Source organism: Anarrhichthys ocellatus, unplaced genomic scaffold (assembly GCF_004355925.1).
Source record: "Anarrhichthys ocellatus isolate YVR2014 unplaced genomic scaffold, GSC_Weel_1.0 scaffold111, whole genome shotgun sequence".
NCBI lineage: Eukaryota > Metazoa > Chordata > Actinopteri > Perciformes > Anarhichadidae > Anarrhichthys > Anarrhichthys ocellatus.
Window position 1 is genome coordinate 75,012 of NW_022280141.1, and position 13,338 is coordinate 88,349.

Here is a 13,338-nt window from a genome sequence, read left to right on the forward strand (position 1 = left end):
TGTGTGTGTGTGTGTGTGTGTGTGTGTGTGTGTGTGTGTGTGTGTGTATATATAGTAGTCAATTTACTCAGTTTAGTAACAGAATAGGTTTCATGCCAGTTTTCTTTCCCATGGGAACTGTTTTATGGCTGACTCAGACCTGCTTCAGGGCTGGTCCCCACTAGAGACCTTAAGCTTCACACAGCTAATGACACACACAAGGCTGTAACGTTAACAGACACGCAGCACTTTAGGAGGCCATAAAACCAACACACCTCACTCTGAGCTCAAACATCTGCACTAAATGTGCACTAAATGCCTCCAATTCTGTATCACATGTAGCACATCATTAGAACGTTTGATGCTTATTCTATCATACAGACAGATTATTTGCAATCTTGGGTTTTTGAATACTATCTTTACAGTTGTTTAGAACCATTTTTCCACTCTGGTACTTTACATCTGTATACAGACCTCATGATTAGGTATTATTTGAATTTGGTGCGGTACCAAAAGGTTAAATGACCACAGCCATGACCATTTTCTATTTCAAAGACCTGACTCCAACAAGACAAAGCTAAATGTACTCTAAACTTTTTGAAATTTAAAAAAAAGAAGGTTTAAATGCTGAGAGAAGATTTTTTCAAGTTGTGTAGGCAGATGGCCTTTAGGAAACGAGGGCAAAATCTCTGATATTTGTTCTTTGTGGATAAGAACATTGGTCAACAAAATGCAAGTTATACTACACAAGTAACGGTCTGGTAGCTCAGCTATCATACTACAGTTCACAGACTTGTGATGTCCAGACAAGTGATTATAAAAACGATCCAAGGTTTGGTTAAGTAAGGGACTCAGTATGAAATTGGGAAAGGGAGAAGCAATGACAGATGAGGACAAACACAAACAAGTGTGTAACATTTGCTGAATGTGAAACGTGCTGTCTGCTCAGTAAAACTCTATCATGTCACAATATGGAGTAACTTCTCCTGGAAGTCAAGTTTGAATGTTTGTCACAGATTAAATCTGACCTATCCATCAAATTCTGTTTTTGTATGTTAAATATATGTCATTCCACATTTTTGCTTTATTTATTTGCTTTATTTCAGATTGTATTTAAGACTTACTACTAATATTTAGACCTTGTGACTCGACTCACTGACGTGAGTTTGAGAGAAGCTTCCATCCTGCCTAAAGGCTTTTCAGACTTCCCGATATCCAGCCGTCATGTTTAGTATGTGACATAACCGCAGAGCTCTTTTTGTATGTTTTCTCATGTTTCACATGTACCTGCTTGCCCGAATGTTGCCAAGTCTGAGTTTATACTGTGCTTGAGTCGCGTGCCGCGGGTGTCTTTCTCCCTGCCTGTCAGACTGAGAGGAGAAGATGGGCATTGTTATGCAATGTCTTTTTTTCCTCCGCGCATTTGGGGGTGAAAGGTGTATTCATTATTAAACACTGATGTAGTTATGATATCTTATACTGTGAATTAAAGTGGTATCAAGTCAGCGCCATCATTCGTTGATTGAAACCTTTTGGCCACTTGAGTGCCCTTCGAGTGACCTCACCAGGAAAAAATGACAGCATGTAACATACCCTGAACTCCAATAAACCTTGCCAGTACCCAGGTGGCCTACTGACGAACCAATAGAGTAAAACATGTGCAACATTCAATGGACTTAACAAATATTTTCTTGTGTCTTAGTTTATTTTGAGCTCATTAATGTCCTAACGCTGCTGGCCAGGGATGTAGTGGGTATTCATTACAGTTGATAACAGCAGTCCTCGTCACACTTACATAAAGAGGCTTGCGCTGACTTAAATAAGACCAGATATAGTACACACACATACATGTAAAGGACGTATGACAGTGACGTCACCTACTGCTATGTGATTAAGCAATTAGTCGCTAGAGGCAGTAATTAATGATTGACGCAATGCATTGTTGTCATTTCATATCCGCGTAACGTTACATTAGCTTGTAGTTAACTGCAATGCACAAAAGCGAATCAATTGTAACTTTTGATATAATACAGTCACATCTTTTTTTTTTAAATATTAACATATAAACCGAGCCCCCTTACTCTGGTAGGCTATTTTACAACAGTTTTGAACAATAGACGGCAACTAAACTTTCAACGCCAGCAGTCGTTTACCTGAGAACCACAGGACGACAAAACACACAATGGTACAACAACCTTTTTCTCGCCTTCTCCGTGGAGCCAGGTGAGGTCTTACCTGGCGGTTAGGTGAGTCCACGTTATTCCTTTAGAGAGACTCCACACGGCATACCAGAGGTGGGATGTCAACACGCACCAGTTCCGCTAAACTGTGAGGCCAGCTTCCCTGCTACATCAGGTTGTATCTGAACTCCTGCGGGTGAAATCCGAGAAGCAAGGCGCTCCCGCTGCTCCGGCGTGGGCGTGGCTCTCCGGAGAAGGCTATAAAAGCCTCTACAGAGCAGACAAGGCCAGTGTGAAGCGTACTGGTTTAGAAGCACGCCACGCTTGTTGCCTGAGTCCCGTGCCATTTACAGGACCTGATCCCTCGCATAGAACTTACGCTACAGTATGTGTAATGAGGTTGTCACGTGAACAAAATGCACTCCATCAGTGAAAAGGTTGCAGAGAACACTAGTATCTCAGACACTTATTTTTTCCATAATTTCCAAACAGCTGTGCTGGAACGTGACCATGCTCCGAGGCTAAAATACAGGAATAGGCTGGCAGGTCAACCAGGTGCAGGGTTTGTAATAAAGAAGTTATTTGTGTAACTTTCTTACAGTGAGCAGAAGCATGGCTGTCTAATCACAGCATAGATACCACCTCTAGGTCGAAGGCATTTATTACTATCACAGATGTATTCTGAAATGAAACATGACTTTTCTTTTTTTAACTCTTCACTTTATTTCTCAATGTATTGCAACAATGCTGCATTTTTACAGAAAAACAGTCAACAAATGTGACTCATTAGATGGCTTCAAGCACTTCAGCTACATAGTCAAAATAGCTCTTTAACATAGTCCTCTTGATTGCTGTGACGTAAACAAGGCACATTAAGGTATTTATAGTAATGATAATTATACATCACAGCTTTTCAATTAATGAGCAGAACGGCTGGAGTCCATTTAAATTAGATTCTGTGAATAGTCTCCAACCCTGCAGTGCATTACCTGAATTAAAGCTAGGGCTAGCAATCTTCTTCAAAACATTTTTGTTACAATTGTTAAAATTCTCTTTACATCCAGACAACAATCAATGAATCAAATACTCTGACAAAAAAAACAAATCCTGTATCTTTGGCTGTCATAGGACTGTAATAACAACCTGCCTGCCTTGAACTCGTTGCGAATCACCCGATTCCTCCTCACGCTGCTAGCTTCACAGCTGTGGGTGCTAACAGCAGCCGGCTAGCCCCAACACCAAGACACACACCATAAAATCACACTCTAAGGGCGTTTCTGCCGCCAAACCCGCCGTTAATTAATTGGACTTTAAAATTAATCAGCAATTTATTTAATAATAAAATTATCTTTTAAATGTGATTTTTCAAGCAAAAAGGCCGAACATTCTCTTATTTATTTGCTTCTAAAAAACGTTTTCCTGTTTTCTTTGTCTTGTGTGATGGTACCTGATGATCTTTGGGTTTTAGACTGTTGGTTGAACAAAACATGTAACTCGAGGACCTGAACTTACGGTTTAGAAAATTGTGATGGGCAATCTCTTTTTTGTGTTTTTATTCTGGGATTTGTTTTAGACAATTGCTTTTTTATTTAAATCAAGAAACTGACCTGCAGATTTATTGATAATGACAATAATTGCCACTTGAGGCCCTACAGACCTCATTGATTTTTCTGTGATAAATTGTAGCCCATAAAGAAGAGCAGCAAAGCCATATTACACATCTACTATGAATCCAGTTTTACAGGGTGTCAGGCTACATATTTAAGGGAAGAAATGATGTAACCTAAAAGGGATACCTGGACACTTTAAATTCTAGTAAAATTATCCTAAACCAGACACCTTATTAAACAGTTTCTACATTTGTCCGTCAGTTTCCTAACACCCTATTCTGTAGGGGCCTGTGCTGCTTAACAAGAATGCTATAAACACACATATGTATGTATAGAGGCATATAGAACAAAGTGTGAAGATAGTCCCACCGTGTGACAAGGAACTAGCAAAGAAAAATGACCCACTACAATTCAAGGTGTCAAAGGTCCCTTTAACGCCCTCTTTCTCCGAACATACATCATACTTTGCTGACACTCGGATGTATTAGCTACATTTTCAAAGCTCCCTTAAGGCAAAAGAGCATAACTTGTGTCAAGTCCAGAGATAATGTACAGCTACATTACGAGGCCCAGTCCTGGCCCGAAGACATGATCGGTGGAAGAAAAGAGAAACAGCTGAGGAGACTGTTCCCTCTTCTGGTGGCAGTGTGTCCAAACAGTTCTTTAGACGCTCCAAAGCTTTGACGCCACGGTTCAAACCATCTGATGGAACAGCTGTACAGGAGGGAGTAGTATGAAGATGGGCTAGACTTCAGTGGCCCGTACCCTCAGTGCAGAATGATTTCCTGTTCCTCGTCTTCGTCGTTGTATTCTGCAGCCGAATCGCCTCTGTCGTCTTCGTTCTGCCGCAGTAATGGCAACTCAAGCTCTGGACTCTTACTGTTGAGCTGCCTTAAAGACGGTCCCTTATCTGATGGAAAATATCACAAAATAGACATCAATAGCATCTCTTCTTTCAAGCATCACTGTGCAGAATAATGTAGGTGCCGAGTTTGATGAACAGAACAACATCACCTGCCTGCTGTTCTGCTCATTTTGTGTAACCAGTGTAACGTTAGCATGATGACACGCTGGAACTAGCAAGCAAATGTTAGCTAGCTAACTAGCCAGCTGCTTAATGAGAAAAATGAAATAACTCAATGCTTCATCCACACACTCGACTTCATCTCAGAATTGGCCTTACAAGATTAGGGTTGATCATAATACAACAGTATTATGATCAACAACAACAACAATAACACTTACTTTTGGAATAGTATGTCTTGATTCCTACGTGCAGTGAAATGCCACACAGACACACGGTGAATCCCAGCCAATTAAGCATGCTCATTTTGTCTCCCATCAGAGCTGCTGCCAAAAGCAGAGTACACACCTCCTACAGGAAGACAAGACAATACACGGAATGAAAGAATGGGTCCATTAGATAAGTCTCAACAAGTAGAAGTCACATGAGGCTTTGCAAAGATGTAGAGCTCTTCATGCAGCCGAAAACAAAGGTGGTTGGAAAGATTTAAAAAAATGGCCTTAGCTAAAGCAGAGCTGCTAACATTTCAAAGCATGTCTAATTCGATTAAAGCTGACCCTGAAACTTCGAACTTAAATGTGTGTATAGCCTTCCATAAGCATCAAAAACTCACTTATCAAACTAAGGTGTGTCATGTTCTCTAGCTGTGTTGGATTCGTTTGACCGACTGATTCAAAAAGAAAGTCATCCTACGCACAATGACAAAGTACCTTAAAGATCCCTGATATGGCTAACGTGAGGCTGGAGGTCCGGGAGACGAGCAGGAACTCTGAGAAGCCCAAACCGAAGGCCAGCAAGCCACCGATGCTCAGTGTGACGACCGAATACAGGACAGGCTGGAGCTCCGTCACCCGGAATAACTTCTCTGAGGTACTGAGGCTCAGCCCTGGAAACAAGGCAGAAATCTACAATGATGGTTCCATGAGTTGGTTACATGTTTATTTATGTCCTCTCATATTCCAGGATCAACTTAATTTAAGAGCTTATATACAGTAAGACAGACACTGCTAGCACTGCTTGAAACAATCATGGTTTACATATAAACTTGTGACGATACATTGGAAAAGACAAGCGGCTGAGAGAAGCATCTTCAGCATGCAATGTCAAGCTGATGGAACGCAGTTTGTGTCACAAATAGTCTGATATAGAGTCATCGTTGGATTAAGGTGTTCATAAGACTCCCCTATGGTAGTGTGACTAATATGACACTACCCTACATATCTTTGTGGTTCAGTCATCCTATGAACATAATCGCATTAACACAGTCAGGGTATGATGTTTACTCGGGCTCCGCCTCACTCTGGTAACTGCCGCGAAATCACATTATGCACATTACGATTATTGGAGCGCAAAGAAATGTAGCTGAGAAATGATGTGCAGCTCCTTGTTACATTGGCTATCCAGCGTGGAAAGCAAGAGTAAAGAAATGTAAGAATATCTGATGTTCAAGGCTCCGTCTTAATACCCACACGTAAGAGTAGTAGGTAGTTGTGTGCCACTCTGAACAAAAATGCCAACATGCATTAGACTAAAACCACAGGTGATGCACCCTCTGATTGCACTGCGTGCTTCTGCGTCCTTTTTCACAGAGGACATTTTGACTTGTCACAGCAGGAAAAGCACTAGTCTTACTGATACCATCAGCCATGGCTCTATTCTGCTCCAGAATCCCTATAAGCCAGCACAAACAAGCAGCAAGGAGTGGTGCATGGAGTACTTCAAGGGTGCTCTGGCACCTGTAGTTCGCTTTATTTGTTCCGGACCAAATGAAACAAAATGGGACCTGTCCACACTGACTTTTTACAAAGGGGCAGAGGAGTAAACACACACCGACAGGTAATTGAGCGGTAATAGAAGTTCATGCAGCAACGTATTTATGTTCGTTGGTGTAACAAAGAGCCCAAGAAGGCATCGCTGAATATAAGCATTATATTATTAGACTGCAAATGTTATTAATAATGGCCGATAGGACGAAAAGGTGGCGTCTTGTACAGTAATGATGGGGTGCTTCTTACATCGCCGTCACACACATTTTAATGGACTTAATGAGCGGACAAATATTAAATATCAAATCACCAACAACATTTATCAGCAATATTGATAAATGTTCTCCAACAGAGGCCATTCAAAATAATATTCTCTTATGCACAGTGAGCTCGACTGAGTCACGGGAAAGCCTTACTGGTCAAACATGTCCTAGTAAGCCCTGATAAACACTTGGGAGCGGTTGACTATTACTGGCAACACATCACACAGGAAGGCACTTGACTATTTGCATATAATGTAGGTTTGGGTATTGGGTCAGACCGTTATTATGAGGATAAAATGACCACTAGTCCGTACAGGGGGGTCTACGACATCTTGATCATGAGTTTTAGCTTACTGCAGTGACAAGAGATGAGAGACCACCAGCCACAGATTAAGACTAAACTCACCTTCGTTATACAGGAAGAGGGGAAAGAGGCCGATGAACATGAGAGGTTGCAGGTGGTACAAAGCGTCTATTGGGTTCTGAAGGCCTGGTGGGGAGCACAGCATGAAAAAGAAGATGGAAGAGGAGGAACATGTGGTTATAAACTTTTAAAGAAGTCACGGCAAAACATTGATGTCTTCTCTTTGCTGTGTGTTGAATACGCTGTTTCAATCGGGGCGATATTTAGCAACCTATTCATCATTTTTGATTTGGATTCTGTGGAGCATCTTTCAAAGGTTTCCCAGGAAGCCATCAATTCATTCATTCATTCATTCATTCATTCATTCAAGGTGAGCCAAGCATATCTCAAAGTGACTGGAAACAGAGTAGTGGTGGGATTAAAGTGTTTACTCAACAGCTAAAATGTCGTCATACTGTACACAGTCGTGATTTTTTTCAGTTTTAATCAGAATTGCCACTTTCAAATGTTTCAAAAGGAAGTGGTTTGTTAATTTTTTCACTTTATTATGAATTGATTGTCGTATTTGAATTTAGCTGTTTGTGTGGCTAAAATGTCCACAAGCAAAGCAACCATAACAGGACTGCTCCACATATATTCATCATTTTCAATAAGGCAGCGGCTGAACACTGACCCAGCTCTGCTTTCTGCATGAGGACCTGCGTGAGGGTCCAGCGGATCCCGCCTATGAAGGACGCCAGCAGTACCAAGGTGAAGCCCTCAAGGTTGAACTGGGTCGACTCAAATGTAAACATAAACAAACCACTGGAGATCAGCAGGACCACTAGGATCAGGAATGGGTTCTGGTCAAAAGGGACGGAACAGAGAGAGAGGGAGAGAGAGAGAGACGGTGAGACACGGCAGGAGAAAAGAATGGATGATGACAAAATGATGTGAAGTCCAGAAAAAAGCACAGGGAATAGAAAGTAACAGGAGAAACGTAAAAAAAAAAAAAGAAGATAAAAAGGTTGAAAAGACACAGATGGATAGAAATAACAAAGTTAAAGATATATTAAATGTGACCATATTTGTGACTATCATGTAGACCTTTTATTATAGTACATGCATTACGTTTTATATTTGTATAAAAGATTTTGAGCAGGCTTTTCAGTGATGCAACACGTCCTTTGGCTGCCATGTTGGCGTTCCTTAGCTCTCTTCTGTTACTGAATTTCCCACTAATAATGTGATCAGTTTAGCTTCTATTAACCAATTAGCCAGACATCCCAAACAAGTTTGCAAGTCCTGCTAATGACCCTTTTATGTTAAATGAATGCATCCCTTTAAACATTACTCACATTACAGACGGCAGAAGGAACCTGTATTTGAGCTGTGTGTTGCGTCTTCTCATAAAAGTCAAAAATAAAACATTTTACGTTCAAAAAGTGCGCTACTAGCGATGAAGGAGCCCTAATTCTCTCCTCACCGAACAAACAACTTGCGCTTATTTTAGTTATCCAACTATATTTTAGAATAAGAATGACACAGATATCACAGACAAAAGAAAATCACGAGGTTCCTCGTAGAACCATTAGGTCCACACAGCAGAAAATGATCCTAACGGTCCTATTGTCTCTGTGGTACTGTAATCATTATAATCAGGGCAGCAACAGGATATATTTATAATTTCTTGTGGCCCTTTTTGTTTCCTATGTCAGTGTGTGCGGCGACAAGCTGTTAAGGTTGAGGTCATCATTGCTGAATGAGCTTAATACCACTCCTTGAATCCCTCTCATGTAAGTTTGCTCACGGATTATAGAGACTAAATGACCTAATACACTTTTAGGTAATGAGCGAGCTGGGCTCAGTTAAATGTGAGTGCAAAGACGGAACTATTTCACGTCACTAGAAAGATTGGTTTAGTTTGGGCTTTGTCTTGTCGACACATTATTTCCACACAATGTAGCTGAAGTTTTGGGTCACTCACCGGCTCCTCTAGTTTAAAAACCAGAGAGAAAAATAGGATAAAGAGCACTGCTGAAGACTTGGTCATGGTGTACCTGGAATGATACAAAATGAGAGCCACACAAAAGAATGGAACAATCCAATAACTGGGTAAATACAATACTGATAACCTTAAGTTTGTCAGTTGATATTGAAGTGAGCTTCTATTAAAATAAAGGCTGAGCGACTAACTTACAAGCTAATGGTGATGAAGAGGAAGCTCCAGTTGGAAAGTCCAATATCCAATGCTGTTGCCAAGGCTGGGGACAGAATTTAGGACTTTTAGCAGACAACAGACCTTGTAATAAATTATGTTCTTGTATCACTATGTTGCAACTATGGATTGTGAATAACAAGATAGTGATCAAAGATGAAAAAAGATGCTTTGTAATAGTTCAAAATGACACATTTAACTGAATAACAGTGAAACCTACTAATTTAGGCTTTAAACTGGAGAACATGAAGGGCTATTTGCAGATTAAAGACAAAACAGAAAATGGGTCATCCAGTCCAAAGTGTCTGGACTCTTCAACTATCCCCTCATCTGTGATATAATGTTTCTATCAAAGTGGACTTCAGTCAAGGTACTCTTCACTGAAAGCTTGGTCAGTGAGTGAAGGTGATAAGAGTTGACTATCTGTTCCCTTTTCTCATGTTTGTTCTCTGAAGACTTTGTGTTTTCTTCAGTTGGGTGAAACTCTCCCGTACGATCTCACCTGTGGGAGCCACCTTACGGAGGTAGTCCTTCCAGCTCATAATGATGCGGGGTTTCCCTGTCCAGCACATCATGGCCCGTCGCGTCAGGGCTAACAGGCAGAAGTTGATGGTGAGGTGAACTAAGGTCATGAAGAGGGGATAGTGGAAGCCCTAAAAGAGACAAACGGACAGGGTCACCGAGGATGGCCTGGCGGAGGTAGATGGTCTCAGTGTTCTCTCTCAAGGTCCTGCACCCTGAGATACCCTGAGACACTGGGATACGTCCTCCTTAATACGTCCTCCCCAGACACAAACACTACATAGGTATCATGTTTGCATTAATCATCCCATGGAAATCCATGCCTGCCCTGTGCAGAGGAACAGTCTTACTGCTGGGAAAGCATAAGTGCTTTTAGAACCCCTTCACTTACCTTCATCAGCCATTTGTTATAGAAGGTGATGCCTATAGAGAAGACATAGTAAAAAAGAACTAATCCAACAGTGCGAAGCCCCCGGCAGATGAACTGGACAGGGCACGCCATCCAGGGCTGCCAGCCAGGATCAGCGGTCCAGAAAAGACCGCTACCTTAGAGAGGTCATCTCCGAACTGCATCTGCACCCATAGCAGACTGCTTTAAGAGTGGGAGGGACACCATGTGTGCAGGAGAAGAGAGGAGGAAGTGGAGAGAGAGCGAAACGAGGTTAGGGTTTGGTTTCATTGGTGTATAGTAATTAACCTACTCAGCAGAATAGCTGAGTTACAGACCAGCCAGCTGCAATGTCAGCTGAATAGCAACATGTTAGCTCCGGTTTGACAACCACCATCAGTAACGTTATAGCCGTTAAAAGCACGATGTTAACCACCGTTAGCCAACAAATTAGTATGAAACATGAGTGACTTAATGTACAGTATTAGACAGCAGTAGGTAATGAGCTCAGAGGCCAGCAGCAAAGGTATCAGTGTCACTCACCAGATGGTTGCTTCGCTAAGTTTGACAGGTCCAATTGTTTACGAACTAACGTCAGCTGTTTACCACCATTAGTTAGCATTAGCTAGCCTGTTATGTAAAACTATATTGCATTGTTGACGAAACGTTAATTAACGCTGGCTTACTCTAAAATGAATAAATACGTATTTAGTTATTGACGTTGAAAGTACGCTCGCGCTCTGCAACTGATGACAGTGCGTTCCGTTACCGGGTGTCTCATTGTAACGTTACGTGTCAGTTTTGGTGACACCCACACACTGAACTCCATTGATCAAACTCCAAACTCGTCGTGGCCTTGTTTATTTCTCATCTACAAGTGACGTGTATTTTAAGCTACGACCTTGCTCGAACCAGTGTGAACCATTCTTGAATTCGGCATCCACCTGAGCCCGCACAGAAGTAGTATCATTTAATATATTTGGACGTTTCCGTTTTAGTTGCAATTGCCCGCTTCCTACGGTATTTATGGTGTTTTACACTAAAACAATCCGCACCAAGCGCCAACAATCTGTGAAGATGTGGTTCAATCAAGTGTACACACACGCAGACTAGTTAGTGAATTTACAATGTGCTCGCCGGTGAGCGATACACACGCATTATGTTAAATTGTCACCTTTTTAAACTGAGTTTGGCATTTCTGTGCCTCCAAACATTGTAGCGCGTGCAAGCAGCGGAGAAAAAAGCTAAAGAGAGAATGTGCTGTTAGATACACCTACCGTCAGTCGTGTTGGTTAATATGGCTGAGTAACGTACTTTGTGATGTGTAACGTTATGCAGAAATGACTCGGCGGATAACAGAGTTAAAGGGAATTAACCGTAAGGGGGCAGTATCTTCTACAGCAAACTATTGTTCTCTTCTAATTACTTCCGCAGTCGAGGAAACAGGCGGAAGTCAACAAAGACCACAGCCTGTTGTGTTCCTGCGCTGAGATACGAGGTAACACATTTGGCTCCAAATGAAGTAGTCCGTCGAACACTGTCACACACGTTTAATGTCATGTTAGCTACTGCTAGTAAAATCAACCCACCCGTGTGTTTTTATTTATTTCAGCAGAATGGCGGAGGAGGAGGACGAGACTGGATACGATGAGGAGTTGGATGACGGATCCAGCGGAATGGATGTCGGCGGCCACGGGAAGAGAAAGAGGCTCTTCTCCAAGGAGCTCCGGTGCATGATGTACGGCTTCGGGGACGACCAGAACCCGTACACGGAGTCTGTTGATATCCTGGAGGACCTGGTGATCGAGTTCGTCACGGAGATGACCCACAAAGCCATGTCTATCGGACGCCAGGGCCGCGTCCAGGTGGAGGACATCGTTTTCCTAATCCGCAAGGACCCCAGGAAGTTCGCCAGAGTCAAGGACCTGCTGACCATGAACGAGGAGCTGAAGAGAGCCCGGAAAGCTTTCGACGAAGCAAATTATGGCTCATAACCCCATTTTTTTTACAACTAATTTGGTGGCTTATTTCCTTTTTCACTCCTAAACTGACCTGACCTGTGTTGTTGAGGGGTTTGATTAGACACGACTTGTTGTCCAAAGGCAGTTTTTTGTGTGATGTTTATTTGAATCATTCTATGGCGGTGACGAACAATGTCAAAGTGTTGCACAGATGCCTGGGGGTTATGGTGTCTGGGACTGTCTCAATAAAGAAACTCACATATTGGTTTAACATGCCCAGTCTTTAATGTTCATTTTAGTACCAGAGTAGGTTAACGTTACCCCTGATCTAGACAATGATATTTACATTCTGAGGTCCATGGTCAAACCATAGCTTTTAAAATATCCCATGAGCTCCAGACAGTGTGCAGCCACAGGAGTGTCTTACCTCAACAGTGTTATGAGAGACAGAATAGCTACATTCTCTGGTTCCAGCTTTATTTAATGACAATGTTAGCTTTTCTTCTGTTGTTCTATGATTGCTAACGTAATACGGAGTGTTAGTTTGACAGTTAAAGCCGTCCCCTTTGAAAAGATTTGACTGTTTTCTGACATTTAATAGATAACACAATTAATTGATTGATCTAGAAAATAATCGGCCCATCATTCGCTACTGAAAATAGCAATTATTAGTAAATGTGTTGCACATATGAAAATTGTTCATGCTGAGAATATTGCATGCTTTATCACGTATTGAATTGCATAATAACATTACTTAACCACAGTCTGGGGGGTGGACAGCAATTCCAGGCCTGAAAAACAAGTTTGTATCTTCGTATTTAAAAAGTAATCTTTTCAAACTAAATGAAAAAAAGAAGAAACAAACAGATTTTATTGATATTCCTCAAAACATTTTTTTTTTTACACAGACCATAAATATGACAGACCAACTACAAGTGAGCATGTGTTAATTAATTTATTCTGTTCAAGCAAGTTACTTCTCTGTACAGTAGTGGTTGACTGAATTGGTCTAAGCAGCAGATAACAGGCTGCCGTTTTATTGAGATCTACATCTAGATCCGATCTTTACCAGGAGGGGGGGGGG

General features: G+C 41.6%; 2 protein-coding genes across 3 annotated transcripts in view; one reads left to right on the forward strand and one right to left on the reverse strand.

The window, feature by feature from the left end:
- slc35h1 (solute carrier family 35 member H1) overlaps positions 1–11,561 on the reverse strand; it is a 47,602-nt gene extending 36,041 nt beyond the window's left edge. The window contains exons 1-10 of the mRNA XM_031876561.1: positions 10,837–11,561; positions 10,297–10,497; positions 9,886–10,036; positions 9,366–9,429; positions 9,153–9,225; positions 7,860–8,028; positions 7,229–7,312; positions 5,504–5,679; positions 5,015–5,144; positions 4,540–4,679 (exon numbers count right to left, since the gene is read on the reverse strand). Coding sequence (XP_031732421.1) covers positions 4,540–4,679; positions 5,015–5,144; positions 5,504–5,679; positions 7,229–7,312; positions 7,860–8,028; positions 9,153–9,225; positions 9,366–9,429; positions 9,886–10,036; positions 10,297–10,407 — 1,098 coding nt within the window. The 5' untranslated portion in view covers positions 10,408–10,497; positions 10,837–11,561. The remainder of the gene's footprint in view (positions 1–4,539; positions 4,680–5,014; positions 5,145–5,503; positions 5,680–7,228; positions 7,313–7,859; positions 8,029–9,152; positions 9,226–9,365; positions 9,430–9,885; positions 10,037–10,296; positions 10,498–10,836) is intronic.
- A 142-nt stretch (positions 11,562–11,703) lies between these two features.
- On the forward strand, positions 11,704–12,529 carry taf13 (TATA-box binding protein associated factor 13). Of its 2 annotated transcripts, none has more exons than XM_031876565.1 (2): positions 11,704–11,791; positions 11,906–12,529. In XM_031876565.1, exon 2 carries the CDS (start codon positions 11,910–11,912, stop codon positions 12,285–12,287), a length of 378 nt encoding a protein of 125 aa, XP_031732425.1. In that variant the 5' UTR covers positions 11,704–11,791; positions 11,906–11,909; the 3' UTR covers positions 12,288–12,529. The 2 variants fall into 2 exon arrangements, with proteins under 2 accessions (XP_031732425.1, XP_031732426.1); XM_031876566.1 differs by having other exon boundaries at positions 11,711–11,791; positions 11,909–12,529.
- The last annotated feature ends 809 nt before the right edge of the window (positions 12,530–13,338 follow it).